An 18,076-nucleotide genomic window follows, 5' to 3' on the forward strand; every position below is an offset into this window, starting at 1 on the left:
CCCCAGAATACATCATACACCTCATTAGTGTCAATGTTTGGACAACGTGGCATACCTTCATTTTCCACATTCCGTCTTTTTTCATTTTCTTGCTCAATTTTTCTTTGGTAGTCATTTATCTTATGTTGCAATACCATCTTTTCCTTCTCAATCTGAGACACTGCTGTTTCCAAGTTCTTTCTTTGATTTCCCTACAATTAAAAGCATTGGTATTTTCCATTTACATTTTAAGGAATGATCCCTAAATCAGTATCTCTGCAACTAATTAATCAAGGAAACTGATGCATCATTCCCAATGAATGAGTTTTCTGGCTTCCTCGAAACGATTTTCAGAAAAGATAGCTTTTTTAACTTCTACATGACAAATTTATGAAATTACTAGAAAAGTTATCGTTAACATGATTATACGTAAGTAACTACTAAAATTATTATTAAGAGACAATATAAGGACTCAATAGAAAATCATCTGTATGTTAATTTTTAGAGTAACTGATTTTGATAAACTCCATAGAAATTGCAATGAGCAAGACTAAGCAAAACATTTAGCAGAGGAGACAGAATTCAGCATGACTTGCAGAAAGAAAAAGGTTTTGAAAACGTGTACAAATAAAAATGTGTCTCCCAATGCTCCATATTGAAATGTGACGGTTTGACCTCAAATTTAAAATCAGAACAATTTTTTTAGTCACAGAAGTATCTTCAATCATGAAAGTACTATCCACATTCTTTACTCAACTAAGGCTTCAGTGAGGAAAAAAATTACCTCTTCATCCAGTTCTTTCATTATCTTGTCTAGCTTTATGTTTGAAGTTCTAGAAATAAAACAAAATCATTTAAGGAATATTTGAGAAGGATACATTATAGATAGTGTTTTTCTAGTGAAATAATTTGGCACTGTTATTAAAGTGAACATTTATATTTTGGCTAATGCTATTTTATAATAAACACTTGAAATTGAAGAAAACAATCAATCATTAGAAATAATTTGTAAAATAATTTATTATTTATCAAATTTGCTGCAGATTAGATATGCAAAAATTTAGGTGCCACATTTTCTGCCTTAATCTGCAAATGTAAAAACAGTGTATGTACACAACAGGTTATCATTAAAATTAGAACACCCTGGTGAACTGCTAAAAATTCCTCTAGTTGTGAACATTCCAAATATGTAAAAGGGTTCATTAATTCAAGAACAGACAGCTCCCTGCTATGGATAAAGATATTTGAATAATATTATTTGAAAGTCTCTCTGTTGAAGCAATGTATTAGAACCTAGTACTACAGAGGGCGTGAGGTTGAGTGCACAGTAAAACCTCAATCAACTAGCAATAACATTGACACATCCATTGCATTTTTGTAGCTAGCTATCCCTCTTCAAAGAGATAATAAAAAGGACCCGGACAATGTTACCTGGCAGGTACAATAAGGAGCAGTTACAGCAATATATCCTACCTACTAACTCTGCAGTAAACAGTACGGTGTATCAGAAGACACACTCTTGTGCTCTGATCACTTCAGTGGTACTGCAGGAAGACAGATACTGAATAACTTTCAAGCAATGTACGTCCTGCTTCTGGAAAGCAATCAGATCATGTGAACAGTGAAGTTGTGTTTAAGTAACCGATAGTGTCACATAGTCTAAATTCCCACCGAACCATTCTGGCTACCAGTTCCCATATAAATAGCTTGTACAGCTACACGCTATGGTCCTCAAGCCTAAATTCTTCCTATATACTATAACTAGTGTTGCCTCCTGGCTTTACTCAGGCCTTCAGAAAAAGACTTTAAAAGGAGAAGCTAAATGAAGGGGAATTTAGTTTGCATGAATCTGAGTAAAAATTTCTGATTATCAGAAAAAAAGAAAGCCAACTGTTTGTTCGTAAGTGTAGATGCAAGAAATAAACAAGTTCTCACATAGTTACTTCTTCAACATGGTAGAAACTAGACTTTAGAAAGCAAAAAGTTGTTCTTATCTATCAGTCACAGGAAAAAAAAAGGAATGTGGTTTTCCAACGAGTACCATGTATTTAGAAACCAGACAATTAATTTTAATAATGCAATATATGCCATATATACAGTATTTTACAGTCTTTTAAAAATCAGCATTATCATTGTGTACCTCGGTCCAGTAAGACATCTGAATTCAGATATCAGTTAAACTCAAACATTCAAGGGTTCAGAAAGAGTATGGGTTACATAGCTGCCAATTAAAACAAAACACTTTCTTCATTCTATTGTCAAGAAAACCATTCAAATACTGTTTTAGAATGACTTAAACCTGTGCCTGGAACTCCCCTGGAGAACTACAGTATCATTCCTAATGTTGTTCCGGTGATCCCTAAAGCAGTAATACAGAACTGAACTGTTAGATGTGTTTAAATTATGTAAACAATTAAAGTTCAAAGTCTCACCTGCACTTTTGCTCCATTTCATCTTTCAACTGCATTTCATTATGTAGTTGTTCTTCCAAATCATAGATCATCTTCTGCATATTTTCCAGCTTTAAATATATTTGTACATGAAAGAACATGCATTAAATTTAAAAACTTTTAAAAAGTATTTCAGAATACTCACTGCTGCTTATGTTGTATCACAGCTTACTCACTTCCATCTAAACACTAGATTTTCACCTTATTAAAATGTGATCCCCCCAAAAAAAATCCTTAAAAAGTTAATTACAGGAAACAACTTTAATATTACACAGTTTTATCATTTGCATGCACATAAAATTTTAGGGTTCTGAATAGTTCTGTCGAAATTCACTGGGCTAAGCTAAGTCAAATCCTCCTTGTTTTAAGTATCTTCAGAATCAGACTAAAGATATTACTACAAACATATAAGAATTTTAATTAGTCTCAAAATTTATTTTTCCCGCATGAACCACCACATGTATTTTGCAAGGCATCTTCAAGCTCTCAACAAGTTCAGGTAGCAGAACCAGGCCTGTCAGTTATTAGCAATGGGGGGAAATGCTCTTAACATCTATTTCCTCAGAGATAATTTTTATAGCTAGCACTATACTAAGGTTTGAAAACAGTAACAAGCTTCAGATGTTAATATGGAAGATTACTCTACAGCACGTAAATTTTGCCAGCAAGATGAATTCAGAAATTCATTCTTTTCACATAGTCTTAAAATAACTACCTTCCGCTGAATCTCTGGACACAATAATCCCGCTCCAACATCAGCAAAATCTTCAATTAACAACAAGATGGTATCAACTTTGGGGAAGCTCATTAAGTCAAGCCCGGGCTGATTCACTCTTTTAAACCTTTTCGCTGATCTTGTCAGAATTTCAGCCTTATTTAGCTTTCCCACATTTCCCTCAACACTCTTTTACCTGCATAGAGAAGAATTACAGTCCTAACCTACACTGTCTTCAAAGCAACATACTCAAGTGGTTCTGACCGTTTGCTTTCTTGCTCCTTGTCCTAACTTTAAAACCTCTGACAATTGCCCGACTCCTTTTGCACAATCATCCCAGAAAGAGGAGCAACTGGAGAGAAATTAGAACTCCTCAGTAAGATTATGAAGAGGAGTTTGGAGACGTATTATAGCATGCTTTATCCATATTAAATGAGAAAGTTACAGCTGAGATTATTTTTGCCTACTTCCAGGCAGGCGTTTTTCTTACTTCCTACTTTCAATCTGTTCTCATTCCCATTGTAATATGAAATAAAGCATGGGGCACTCAGGTGCTTTCAAAAATTGGAGATCCTTTCTTAGTTCCTCCTTTTTCTTTCTTCCACATTCTTAAGCTGCTCTGAAGTTTTCAGAGGAACAACACAGACATGGTGACTGGGGACTAACCAGAAACTACGTATTTTATATGTTCACCACTCTATTCTATGTATTTACCACTACCTATCACAAAGCCTTGAGAAACCAAGGAAACACTGGAATAGACTTCTCAGAACTTACAGAACAGCTCTGGAAAACCAACTACTGGTGTGACATACAACATAACACCATGTTGTATGATGAGACAACAGTGTAGTCAAAAACCACAGTGAGGGCCTCTAAATCTAAACTTTGAGGAAAAAGGAAGAAGGACCAGTACACAAAACATTTCTCTCCTTGGTATGAGCCACTGAGAAACAATGCAAGAAGCAAGACTATTTAAATGCTAGCTCTCACTTTAATAAAAAGGGACCACAACTAATGCACAAAAATAAAGGATAAAGAAGTTTCAACATAATTGCTCTTCCATTTCTTGGTTACTTATTTTATAGCCCTTCCAGACAGGCTGCATAGAGGAACTAAATGGGATGGACAAGGAACAGGTCCAAAAAGACATCTGGCAACTGAGGCATTTCTGTACTGACTCCTACTAGTTTGGACCTCTATTGCCTCCTCTTGCGTCTTTCTGTCTCTGGATGCTTCTATAGTGCTGTATCCCAAGGGGCCTACGTAAGCTTGCCGAGCAGTCTAATTACATTAGTATGACACAATAGGCTTCCAGAGAAGTTTTGCACAATCTAGTATCAATAGACTAAATAATATCTTAAGAAAATCCTGAGTTACAATTAACTCAGTATAAAAGCATTCCTTTATGTTTTAGTTTGTTCTCAGTTTCCATTTTGAGTAGGAGGCGGGGGAGGAAAGGAATATGGAAAAGCCTGTCTACAGCAGAGAAGCCAAGAAAAATCCCTCTGGAACTGCCATACTTTTTTTTTTTTTTTTTTTAATTAATCACCATGGTATAGTGCATCTGGTTCTACACCCTGAACAATGAAGAAAACCAAAGACCCAATGCAAAAGAATCTGTCAATCTCCTCTTTCTTAATATTAGGACTGTTTACAGGTGGTCATGATAGCACTAAACCAAAGGAAATAAACAGATCTTCAAAGACGTTTGAAATTCAGTTAAAGGACATTGAATTCCATTTTTGCCCAACTTCATGGCCTAATTCTGTGATATTTTACACACTTGAAAAACACAATTAATATCTTGAAAATTTCTGGCGCTCAGTCCCTCCCAGAAGACACTCAGTACTATGCCAAAATGCAGACAGCCCAGGTAACATCTTGTGTTACTAATTAGTTTGCTAACCATGTGTCAACATTACCGTTTTCATTGCAGCATGTAACGAAAGAAAAACATCTGAGAAAGAACTGTGGGGTAAAAATACCTTGTAGTAAAGGCTTAACATTTATTTAAACCTCTCTATTTCACTCATATCCTTCCAGAGCTTCACCTCCCTAAACTGTTAAAATCACAAGACATACAGATACATCTGACAATACAGGCAGGACTCTGAGGGTTCTTTAACTACATGCAGGTGCCTGTATCCCACCAATTATGCCAAGTCCATTCAGTAACTCTCTTCAAAGTCAACCAAAGGCCAGCACGCAACTTTAAGTATCTGCTAATATTTGAAAGTCTGTCTCTGTTTTTAATTTTACCGTATCAACAGGCAAACGCTTACGAGGAAAACAAAATTTATGGAACACATCAACATACGTGAAGAAATCAAGACACGTCAATGCTCAATAAATTCAGTTAGCCCAATAAATTACATAATCAGCTCCCCTGCCCTTTACAAATTTTCTCTGAGTAATACCGTATATCATTAAAACCTTCACATTGCAAGTTTAAGGGAAAAGGCAACATGCATTAATCTACTTTAAATGGAAAACAGAACAAAACACTAAGTAAATCACAGTCAATACCAAGATTCTTTTAGAATTAATTATCAATTTTTTGACAGTGTTTTCTTCTGGGAAGAATGTAATTTGTAAAATATCAAACCGTTCTGAGGTAATAGCTTTATTTACACCAGAACTTACATACAGAATGCAAACAGGCCTTGTTTCCAACACCTCAGCATACCTTCCTGGAAACCTGACTGCCAAGAAGCTTAGGAATAAGCAGAATACCCAAGCTTGGTACATTATCTGCCACCTCCCACTTGGCTCACAGGAAGTCCGGCTCCAGTGTTAAACTGATGGGCTGCTGGAAAGCCCAAGCTTCCCATCACGCTCACGTGCAGACTCCAAGACAGCCACAAAGACAGCGTACACCTGGGATTGATAAGGCGCTTCCATATTTCTAAAGCTAAAAACTGTGAATCCAATTCCACAAAGAGTATGCAGTTTCAGCTATTTTAACCCAATTCAGAAAAAACAATGTTATATGAAGAACTGAAATTCTGCTTTGCCAATAATTTTAACAGGCAGGCCATACTAAACAATTAGAATTTCTGTATTGATTTGCCATATTCCAAGCACTAAAATATTTTGAGACATTTAGAACTCTAACAGCTTATTCCCATATTAGCAATAGATTCTGTCCTAGGACCTAACAAAGCTGAAAATCAGTGAGACATACCACACTTTTATCCACACTGGAGCCTGTTCTGTTATCATTGGAATTTTCTGCAGAGACAGCTAAATACCTGTAACAACATTTAAAAAGTTTTAATTCAAGAGTTGTTTAAAAGCAAGGTTATGAAAAAACCAGAATACAATCATCCTAAAACATAACCCCCAGAATTTTTTCTACAAAATGTGAATAATCAAATAGTAACAAAATCAGATTTTTTCATTTCTGTATTTATTATACTTTAAGATTTAAGCACATTTAATTGAAAAACTCACACAATTTATTGTAAAGGTTAAAGTAGAAAGCTGCAGTAGAAGACCTCCAGAAAAAAGGATTTCTGCCAAATACTAATACAACCACTTTTCTTTTTTTAATAACCATTAAAAAAATCCTTGCTTTCCATGGTTACAACACTCTCATTGGCTTCCATCCCATAAATATTTACTCAGGCACTTATGCAGCAAGTAACAGCAATGAGGCGAAATCTGCAGAGATTGTGTAACTTCCAACAAAGTTACTAAGGGTTCCTCAAACAAAAAGTTTGCCCTGAAGCCAGTGTCCTTATTTTACGTAAGCGTTTTCTAAAAATACCACAAATTTCTATTTATCGGGATTCTGAAAAGTCAGGTAAATAAATACATATTACTATCTTCAAATTCCTTTAGTATTTGATGTGATATTCTTGGCCTAATAACTGATCTAGAGAGACGTAAAACGTCTCTTAACTGCATCAGATTATGTGAGGAATAACTTTCCAACACATGAACTGAGGAAGACAGACACATCCTCCTTTTCGTTTCACATGCACATTTTCACGTATACAAAAACCTCTCTAAAAGATCACAGAGGGTAAAATCAAAAATACCTCCAAAGCCTTGGTCAAATTAAACATCAAGACTGCTTTCAGAAAAACAAATGACACAGAGGAAACGGAACAGTTCCGTACAGAAAGGGACCTGCTGTCTTGAGTACAAGAAGCCACCATATTTCGTACACCAGGGCTGCTGAGAAGTGAGAATGTGATATTTAAGCAGCCACAGCACCAGCTCCATCAGAATCCAGAAGAGAACACACGGGCCAGATAGGGCTGCAAAGTGTTCTCAGATAGTATTCCTAAATCTGTGTTACAAGTGAGGTTCAATAATACACAAACATATTTTCTAGTTTACAATCAATGCAATTACATCTGTAGGAAGTATTCTGTACTAAAAGATGGTAGTACATCCATTAAAGACAGAAGTCACATAATTTTCCTACATTTCCATTTATTTAAGCTCTCCAGCATACATGAGTAAGATGAAACTGAAGGGAGAGATAAATGTGCAACTTTTTTCTAAATATGCATTTTTTTTTAACGTTTGAACTATTTTCAATTGAAAAAGGGAATAAACATTAGGATTACAGGTTTCGTAAGTATGAATGGTTACTTCCAACTTCTCAAGACTATCACAACAGCAAAACATTATGGGACAAAATTCAACGATAGGTCAGCACTTTAGTCCTAGTAAGCCTACAAAGTTATAATAGTATTTAGTAGCAGAGTTCTTCAACAACAGCTAAACACATCCTGATGCTGTCCCCCAAGAAGGAAGCGGGGGAGAGAAGAAATTATGTTATTATCAAGCTTCTGTATGCTACTTCACCTTCTTGATGATATATTCCAAAATCGTCCTCCAAGGCAAAAATTAAGACCTTTTCAAATTATAGGCTAAGATCAGAACAGCAGATGAAATTCCTGAGCTGCTGAACTCACACAAACCATATGCAAACCTTGTAAGTCCTTCCACACCTTACTATGCAGAAAGCAAAAACAAATCCAGCTCTTTGCAGAGATGGAAAGAATTTTACCACGGGCTTGGAAAAGTGGTTCCTCTTCTATCCAAGGACAAAAACCAGATTTATTTCCTTTAAGTCTTTCCTATCCAGAAATGCTATTAAAACTAATAGTTTCTATCTGACACGGTCCACTAGAAGTTTTAACCTATTTTAAGCCTGACTGACACCCACCACAATTAAAAGCAGCTTTCAAAGTAAGAAAAAGTTATCAAGATATTTGAACGTAGATATAGCTATCCATAGTGCCTACGATATTAAGGACTGTTAAAAGTATTTATTAATATAATTTTAACTAAATTTAAATTTAAAGTCTTCTAAGCAACAGTGAAAGCTATAAAGCATCACAAGCTTACTGTGCAGTGCACGAATACTTTGTGGGAAAAAAAGGAAAATTACGAAGCAGGTAACAGGCAAGTAGAAAATATTTTAGTTCTAGTAAGCCAGGGTTTAATTTATCACATGCTATAACACTGATGTAAAGTATGGAATCTTCATATACAGCTCAGGAACAGTAATTCGCAATAAAACAAAGTGACATTTGTATCCCAAATTTGTGACTCTACACTCTGCAGGCAGCTCTGCTTAGTAGTGGCAACGGTGGATTTTTCTTGCTTAGCTTCTGCAGCACCACTACACAATATTGTCAAAGCAGAATAAGACATTCACAAATTCAGTGTGATACTCACATCAGACTGACGACTAGCAGTACTGGTTACCATTATCAAAGTGTCAAAAGAGTACAATTAATTAGTATTCTGAATTATAAGAATCTGAAAAGGCTTGTATCAAAATAGTGACTGGTAAGAGTCAGAAACAGTGTTGACAAAATAACACACCATTAGCTTGCCTTCTGCATACGTACCGACGGTTGCTGTAGTACGTAAATCCTACAAAAGGAAGTTGGTTGCCCACAAATGCTTTTGGTATGGGAAATGTTTCTTCTTCTCCTTTGTCTTCTTCCAGATCATCAAAATTACTAGTGTCAATGTCACTACTTAAGTCAGGCACAACAGGTGCCACAGCTAGAAAAAAAGCAGAACAGTATGATAACGATCATTGTATTTCTCAAGTGACACAATCAAGAATTTTTGGGGGGAATGTCTCCTTGGTGTCTAAGAAATCTCTTTCCTTGGAACAGAGGAAATAAAACTTTAAATTCCATGAAAAAGAAATATGGCAGTCCTTTTGCTAACGTATTACGTAAGACAGATCACTGTCTCTAAGAAAAACATTATACTTACTGTCTCTGAGAGTTTCCCAAGCCCATTGATCATTTTTGAAGAAAAGGTGCCGCTTAATTTCTTCTACGCCATTTCGTCCTAGCCTCACTTCCCTGTTAAAGAATGTTTTTGTTAAGCATGGAAGATTACATAAATTATTCTGAAGGAAGGACTCATTCTAATGCATAATCTAACAACAAAGGCAAAAAATTACCTCTCAAACTAAAGTAAGAAATAGACATATCTCAAAGTTTTCATATGAAGATATCTAAAGCAGCACAGCAGCTACATTTCAGAACTCAGCCTGGTTTTAAGTCTGGCCCTAAGAAGTCCTGCTGCTACTGTTCCCACCCTCACAGACTAGCTAGGCAGCTAGGTTCCACTTTTTCTAGTAGTTCATTGTGTTGTTTGAATCCCATGCAGCCCAGCAAATGCAGCAGCCCCCCTCCTTCATAGCACCAGTTCTCAAGCAAAGGTTATGCTTACATTAATAAGTAGTGTGGGGACAAGAAGAGTGTACTCACACAGTGAAGCAGACCTAACACCCACATTTCAGATGGGTTTCCTTTGGGTTGACTCTACCCTGATCCTGAATGCCTAAGAGCTGAGAGTGCATTAGTGGCACTCCTGAAATGCAGCTTTTGCTTTAGCTTCATCTAAAAGGAACCCTTTTTGCATGCCCCTCAACACCCTGCAACACAGACGAAGCTAACAGTAGCTGTTACTATGGAGTAACACTTCATATTCAAACAAAATGCACAGGGTAGATGTATCCATCTGCTGCTACTGCAGCACTTCCCCAGTATATGATACTACCATAAAGGAGCAGTAGCAACCATTGGAGACTCCTCTCCCAAATTCACTACTGTTAAGCAGTTTAGAAACCCACAAAAACCATATATATGTGTGTGTGTGTGTGCGCTCTTTCAACATGAGAAGAAATTCTCTTAATGAAGGCTTACTTTCATTTTGAGTAAAGTTTAAATCTTACCTATCAGTTAAAAAGGCACAAATAAGGTTTTTTGCCTCTTTAGAAATCTCATTGTCATCAGGGAAAGTAAGGGAGTTCTTATGGTTCATAATCTTACTGTAAGTTCCAACCAAAGAATCTGCATAAAAAGGTGTATCACCTGAAAAAGCAGCAATGCAAAAATTGAAAAGCATATCAAAGGTATTGTAGATTTTATTTATAATATTCAAACTACATATGCAATAATGTAAGCAACTAAGTGAACAGGACAAATGTTTGAGAACTGTGCCAGAATATTTCTAAAACATATTCTGTAAACACCACGGTCAGTAAACCACAGCTTATGTCAGAAGAGTAATAAATTAAATACAACCGTGATTTTGACATAGAGTCTAGTTAATTTGTGCAGTCAATTCTGATTATCCTACTACTCACCTACAAGCATCTCATACAAAAAGACTCCAACCGACCACCAGTCACATTCTCGCCCATAGTAACCATCACCACCCTGGGACTTCAATACTTCAGGAGAGATATAGTCTGGTGTCCCCACAGCTGTATCACATCGTACCATACCTTCCTACAAAGGGAAGGAAAACAGCCAGGCCCAAATATAAGATCCAAAATTGCAAACCATTTCTAAGAGCTTATGCAGCCTAAGCAACATTAACAGATCAACATCAACTTTCATCAACAAATACTCTTTTTTTGAATGGGTATTTTAACAGTTTTTAATTCTAAGCTACTAAATCTAGAATAAAGCACCAGATTTGTCAAGCACAGTGTAAGCTACTTTAAAAACTTCAGTTAACATCCAACAAATAATCAGAATTGGATCTAGGCCCTGTAAACGCTGCATAGCCTCTCCTACTCATGCTAGTATAAATGTGTCATATACTGACAGGATGTATCGCAAACAGGGAAAGCTCCTCTGATAGCATAAATGGGTAAACATCAGAGATTTTGCTAACAGGATCAGTTAGAGTGCAACTTTTTCACCTCCAACCCAATATACTCAATGCCATGAAGACTAAATGTAGACAGGGCCTTGAAACTCTAAGTAAACAGACTTCGAAACAGGTAACAGCTGAGGAGAACATTTGACATTCCTCATGCCCCTGAGAAAGGGCTGGGAGGACAGAGATCAGTCACACTGGAGCTCGTATCTAGAATGCTGAAGCTGCAACCACGTGCCCCTTTCCAGTACCATTCAGGCATTTCTGAAATAATCCTATCACATTGCTAGAAATCGATCAGTAGAAAAACTTGCATAAAAATATATAACTAAGTAAATATAACAAATATAAATCCAGTGTTGCATATGCAGCAAATCCAGAATGCACCTAAATTAAGCTCCTATGCTGAGCAGTTTCTCTCCAACAGACTAACTTTTCTCTTTCAAGACTAGAAAAACTCAAGACTAGGCTCAAGACTACTCAGCTAGCTTTGTTTAGAACAGCACAAAATGCAAAGTGTTACTGATGCAAGTTTACTTCTGTAATGCTAATATATAGCCAAGTTTCATAGTATTTTTTCTTTTATTTTTTTTGCACTTACAGCTTAAATGCTAGGATAATATTTTTCTACATTTCAAAATTCTTCACTGTTAAGAACACAATCAGTCAAGGAAAAATGCAGTTTAAGTCAAAACAAAGCCAAATTTTGTGTCAGCTATTCCACTGAAGTGGACTGTTTGTGATTTGAAGCAACTCCTTGAATTTGTACACATAATCTGCACTTGGTTTTCACTGATGTCTTTATGGCAAAGTAGCTAAATACAGTGATTTGTTCAAAGCTCTTGGAACATGTCGAGAACACAATGTACATATTACACAGGCTCTATTAAGCACCACGTATTTCAGATTGTTTTCCTCATATATATGTCCAGACTGACAAAAACCAAGCAGAGTTTTGTGTAGGGAACGGAACAACAGTGCTTCGCAGTACATTAAATACTGTTGTAAATATATATATTTAGTGACCTCAGGATATATTTTAAAAAATAAATAATTCTAAGACATTCTTTAACCTTTTTTCTTCAGATTTGCCATTTTGCTATACAGCACATGGCTAATAAGTACAATTGGGATTCAGCAGCTTGTACATCAGTTTTGATTCTTTCACTACTGACACACTACATAAAAATTATCTCACTTATTTGCATAGACTTTTGATAACCAAAGGCTGAAAGAAATAATCCAGAGGAAATAGAGACAATCGAAGGTTTGACTTCAGGAAGTTTCTCTAGCAAACGGTACAGAAGTTGGTATAGTCCCTACTTCACGAACCATTCTGCATTCTACATTGCCATTGAATAAGATTCATAAAGAACAGTAATGGAAACAGACTGGAACTTTCAAACTCTTCTCATCTAGCTAAAAAGTTTTCAGTTATTTTCTTTTCACTTTTAGGTATGTTTTCCTTTCACAAACAGAAAAACGAAATTAAAAACATACATTTACCTTATTCATCTTCATACAAGTACCAAAATCTGCTAGTTTTAAGTGACCAGCTTTATCTAGCAGCATATTATCAGGCTTCACATCTCTGAAACGAGAAAAGTTTTCATGAAGTAACTGATGAAGTTCAGCACTTCCAATTTTATTAAATATACTGAAGCAAAATAATTTTAAGAAACAATTATGAAGAAAGTGTAATGTGAATTTCAGGAGAAAGTACATTTCTGGGACCTCAAAGGAGATCTGTGGCCATAACTGTGAAATGAAGTGCAGTGGAAATGTATCTGTATACTCACAGAATAATTTTGGTTGGGAAGCATTTTTGTAAGACCCCTGGTTCAACTGACTGATCGAAGTACAGCTAACAAAGTCAGATTCAACTTCTAAGCTATATTAGGATCCTCAGGGTCAAAACCAATCAAGTTTGGAATTTTTTTCAAGGATGGAGATGCCACAACCTCTCTAGGATTCTCTTCCACTATTTGGCCACTCTCCTAGTAAAAAAATATTTCCCAATGAATAGCTAGATATTCCCTTGCTGCAATTTGTGTCATCCATTGCCTTTCATCTTTTCGGTATGCAACTTCAAGTCTGGCTCCATCTTTTCTATAAAGTCCCGCTGGGCAGCTGATGACTGAAGCTTTCTATCTCACCTAAACACTGTTCAGGTTGGGAATGAAAACGTAGTGCTGACCCTGGTATCAACCCTCTGATGAACTGCTGCTAGCTGACTGGTGGCTTGACATGGTACTACCGAGCACAACCCTTTTGTTCTACCTATTCAAACCGTGTCTTTCCAATCTGGCTACGTGAAAAACCTTGCTAAAGTCAAGACAAACAGCACACACTACTCTCCCCTCATCAGTGAAGCCCATCATCTCAGCACAGAAGGTAACTGGGTTGGTAAGGCATACTTTACCCTTGGTAAATCCATGCAGGCTTGGAAATCATCCATGTGCTTGGAAAGTTTCCTAAGAATTTACTCCATAAGATTCCCAAAGACTGCCCTTAGGCTGATCAGCCTGAAGTTTCCCTGATCCTTCCCTCCTTGCCCTTCTCGGGGCAAGATGGGTATGCCATTTGCTTCTTTCCAGTCAACAGGAATCTCCCAATTGCCACAACATGTCAAAAGTGACAGAGAGCAGTATCATAAGGATACTGGCCAACTCCCTCACGATCCTTGGTACATCCCACCTGGTGCCTTGGATGTGTGTGTGCATAACTGTGACTCAGCTTGATCTTCCCCTGCCACAGCAATGCTTCAATCTCCCAAGCTCTGCCACTAGGCAAAGGGACCTGAGAGATCTGAAAGCAGACCTTATCAACAAAGGCTGAGGCAAAGGCAGCGGCTTCAGCTGTTTCCATGTCCTCTGTCACTAGGTCCCTGATCCATTAAGCAGTGGGCCCACATTTTCACCTGTTTCCTTCCATTCCTCTGATTTGAACAGACTAACTCCAGTAGAAAACAAATTCCAAAAAATCTGCTGGTGTCAAAATAATCCAATTTTTCAGGAAAAAAACTTTGCTGTGCTGCTGGCAAATTCTACTGCCTGGTTTCTAAAGCTTGCAATACGCATGTACAGATGGTTCGTTCAGATAGACAATTTATCCAATAGGCTACATAATTAATGATGCTACGTTGATATATATGATGCTACATATGATACATAGCTACATAATTAACGATGCTCTAGATCCTACTCAAACAATAGATTTTTCGCTTTGCTGTACACCTCAGTTTTCCATCTCACCCCTTACAAGGAAATATGTGGCTGGGAGATTTTCCTCACATTGTTCACAGATTCTTGTTTAATGGGTCACTGATGCCAGCCGAGGCTTCAAATGCGGAGCACAGAATTAATAATTCCTAACAGTGGATACTACCACTATCAAATTCCCAAAACAGATTTTTCTAATCAAAAGAACCATTTTGGGGCCAACATGTTTACACCACTCTAGTTCTTGTATCTCTTGATAAAGTGGGACAATTTTATTACTCCTCAAACTGAGGAATATCAGCCTGCTGAAAACCTTTACTGTGTATCACCTTAGACTTCTAGCTTCTGATGGCAAGAACCTTTGAAGTTATAAGATGGAATAATTATGAAATAATAATGAAGAAATAACACAACAAATTTTAAAACTGTCTAAACAATTGCTAAAGTCATTCTGGCAGCATCAGGAATAAAACACCACTATGTAACAACACTTTTTTCTTTCACCTGTGTATAAAACCCATTGAGTGAATTGCATCTAATGCAAGTACAACTTCAGCAGTATAAAATCTTGCCCATTTCTCCGGAACATCGTAGTTGCTCATTAAATTCACAAGGTCCCCACCAGGCATGTATTCCATCACCATGTAAAGGTAACGGTCATCTTGGAATGCATAAAATAACTGTAAAAAGCAAATAAACAAAAAACAAGTCACTGAAATGTTTAATCTTTTGCTTGTTGAAAATCAAAGGAATTTCTGCACAAACTGATTTGCAGAGTATCAGAATTGCTACAACTACTGCAGAAACTTTGCATCATCCAGCAGACCTCCTAAAAAAGAATTACTCTCTGAGACAAGTTTCAAACAGATCTTCCGTCCCTTCGTATTACAATGGAAGGAGTAGAGTCCTGGTTACAAATTAAGATTAGAGACTTCGGTGCAATAAATTTTGAGATAATTTCAAAGAACGCTCATTGCATAAGAGGACAAAACGCTTCCTTCTTAACTGGGACACTAGTTGACAAATATGTAAACACAAAGCTACTGTATTGCAAACATCTGCCCAATCCTCTTTGTGTTATCACTAAATATTTATTATTCTATTTTCAGTGTATTTATTGTTTAGAAAGTGAACCTACATTTTAAACAAATACATAAATTTTTTTCCCTTGCAGCTGCCAATGCTCTGTTCAACATGAGTAATGCAAGTAGATATGTTTCCTAACTTAAAACTATTTGAAAATCATAGAAGTACTATTCTGGACAATCACTCCCAGACAGATCTGTCAGACTGGGTAATGTAGTTACCTATTTAATCTAGGTAAACCTTGAATGATATTGTTTAATTCTAACCTAACAGAAGAATTTACATGCTTGAGGGTAAGAACAGTTCAAATGAACAAGTTAACATGTGCACACACAATGCCTGATGATTGCTTCAGGCGTGCTCCTTATAAACTTCAAAGGCAGCAACGCCTCCCAGAAAATTGTCAGTGATAACACTGAAATGAGGAAAAAATAACCAGAGCAGGCATAATTTGCAGTCAAACATACACACAAAAATTAGAATATACAGAAGCTATGTCTTAAGGATATCTTTCTGGTACGCTAGATACCTCAAAGAATTACTACAGAGCAGGCTCACCAATATATATTTGGCAAAGAGTTTCAAAAATAAACAGCAGAGCTTATCTTGCAAATGTTATGACAAAATACCATTTTGAAGCAAGTGCACTATCTGCTATCCTAATGTTAATAATATATTTCCTTAACAGACCAGAAAGTGACTTTGGAAAACGAAAAATGAAAACACGTAATTCCAAGTCATGCAGTCTTGTAACGAAACTGTTCTAAAATGATAATATTTTAACAAGAATATCACTATACCTGAACAACCCAGGGACTGTTAGCAAAAGCCATAATATCCCTTTCTTCCCAGAAGAATGCAGAATCTGATCTTTTTATCATCTCAAATTTGCTCAGTAGCTTCATAGCATACACTCTCCTTGAGGATTTATGCCTTACCTATGAAGAAAAATGTGACATACCAAACACAGTAGTTTACCACATTAACGTGTGAAGAACACCACTGAATATATTACTTCTCTTGCTTCTCTACTTAACAAGTTCTATCAGACTCTTCACATTTTTATAAAGAATTATATACTGTAGGTCTACAGAATAATTACATTCCATTATCTGACAACATATGCATGGCTTTTAAAATACTTGCTAGAACTATTCAATATAGAAGTCCATAGGCATAACAGCTGCTTTGTAATTTGTAGGCATGTGTCTTTAAAAGGACAAATATTGGCACCTGTTGAATATTAAGTTAAAACTGCAGGCATTTTACAGTTTCTCCAACCAGTTTTCAATTCAATAAAGTAGGATGAACAAGCCTGGTTGGCTAATCAATCACAAACAACACACAACATCTCTCATCTGTAAGAACTATGTCCACAAAAATCCGGTGTAGTCCCTGAAGTGGCAGAAATTCTTCTAGTCCTGAAGATTTGTGCAGGTGACCACATATACAGTGGCAACAGCTAATTTTCTTGATTATGAGGAATACACATTCCATTTTATTTCAATAGAGAAGCATGACTGATGCAAAACAAGTACTTGTGCACTTTGAGAGTACTGAAATATAAGATTCTCAAAAACATTTCCATGGGATAAAAAAAAATAAAATTTCACTGAGCTAAAGGTTTTAACATTTTAAGAGTGCACCTTCTGAACTCTGTATTCAGAACTAGAAACACAAGCAAATACTACAGAATACATTTAGCCGTAAAATAAAAAATGTAACTTACCAACTGAACCTCCCCAAACGCCCCTCTACCGATCACCTTCACCACTTCATAATCTTCAGCTTTCATGCGCAGATCTCTCATTTTATTTACTGTGTCTTTATCTACATAAAAGAAAAATTCACATTTCATATATAATCAATTTAATTAAACCCATTCATCTCGTTTCAATTTTTCATAGTTAATAGAAGATGTGCTGCTTGTAGGGGGGACCTCCTTTTGAACCTACCTTCCTATTGGAAACCTCTCTGCAGAATGCATGACTTCATTCTCAGTACCATAGTAACCAAAACCTGACATAAACATAATGCAATGACTCTACTGTACAATCCAATTACCGGAGATCTTAATTTGGGAATTTCTTTTAAAATAATTACCTGCAAAAAAAAGCTATGCAAATATTTCATAACCATCATGAACTTGCTTGTAAGCTAATCAGTATAAAAAGATTATTTCTGGATAAATATGGAACATATTTCAGAAAGTATCATAAAGTACATATATGAGACACTGAAGAAACTTTAAAAAATAAGCTTCCACTTTTCTGCACTTTTTTTATTTCTAATACTCAAAAAAGTATATTTTAATTCGAAACATGCAGTGGGAATCATTGCAATTATTTATATAAACCTGTCATTCTATAAACTACAATAATTTACAAACTCCCAGTGGGCAGATATTCTAATTCCAAATTTGGTCAAAGATTAAAACAGTCTATTTTAATCCATGTGGGTCA

General features: G+C 36.2%; 1 protein-coding gene across 2 annotated transcripts in view; it reads right to left on the reverse strand.

The window, feature by feature from the left end:
- ROCK1 (Rho associated coiled-coil containing protein kinase 1) overlaps positions 1 to 18,076 on the reverse strand; it is a 92,726-nt gene that overhangs the window by 35,073 nt on the left and 39,577 nt on the right. For both annotated transcript variants that reach the window (XM_074576802.1, XM_074576803.1), the window contains exons 3-14: positions 17,344 to 17,444; positions 16,415 to 16,552; positions 15,033 to 15,208; positions 12,814 to 12,898; positions 10,787 to 10,931; positions 10,373 to 10,511; positions 9,403 to 9,494; positions 9,024 to 9,183; positions 6,332 to 6,398; positions 2,412 to 2,500; positions 764 to 812; positions 56 to 191 (exon numbers count right to left, since the gene is read on the reverse strand). In XM_074576802.1, coding sequence (XP_074432903.1) covers positions 56 to 191; positions 764 to 812; positions 2,412 to 2,500; positions 6,332 to 6,398; positions 9,024 to 9,183; positions 9,403 to 9,494; positions 10,373 to 10,511; positions 10,787 to 10,931; positions 12,814 to 12,898; positions 15,033 to 15,208; positions 16,415 to 16,552; positions 17,344 to 17,444 — 1,377 coding nt within the window. The remainder of the gene's footprint in view (positions 1 to 55; positions 192 to 763; positions 813 to 2,411; positions 2,501 to 6,331; positions 6,399 to 9,023; positions 9,184 to 9,402; positions 9,495 to 10,372; positions 10,512 to 10,786; positions 10,932 to 12,813; positions 12,899 to 15,032; positions 15,209 to 16,414; positions 16,553 to 17,343; positions 17,445 to 18,076) is intronic.

The sequence above is a fragment of the Larus michahellis genome, chromosome 2, assembly GCF_964199755.1.
Source record: "Larus michahellis chromosome 2, bLarMic1.1, whole genome shotgun sequence".
Taxonomy (NCBI): domain Eukaryota; kingdom Metazoa; phylum Chordata; class Aves; order Charadriiformes; family Laridae; genus Larus; species Larus michahellis.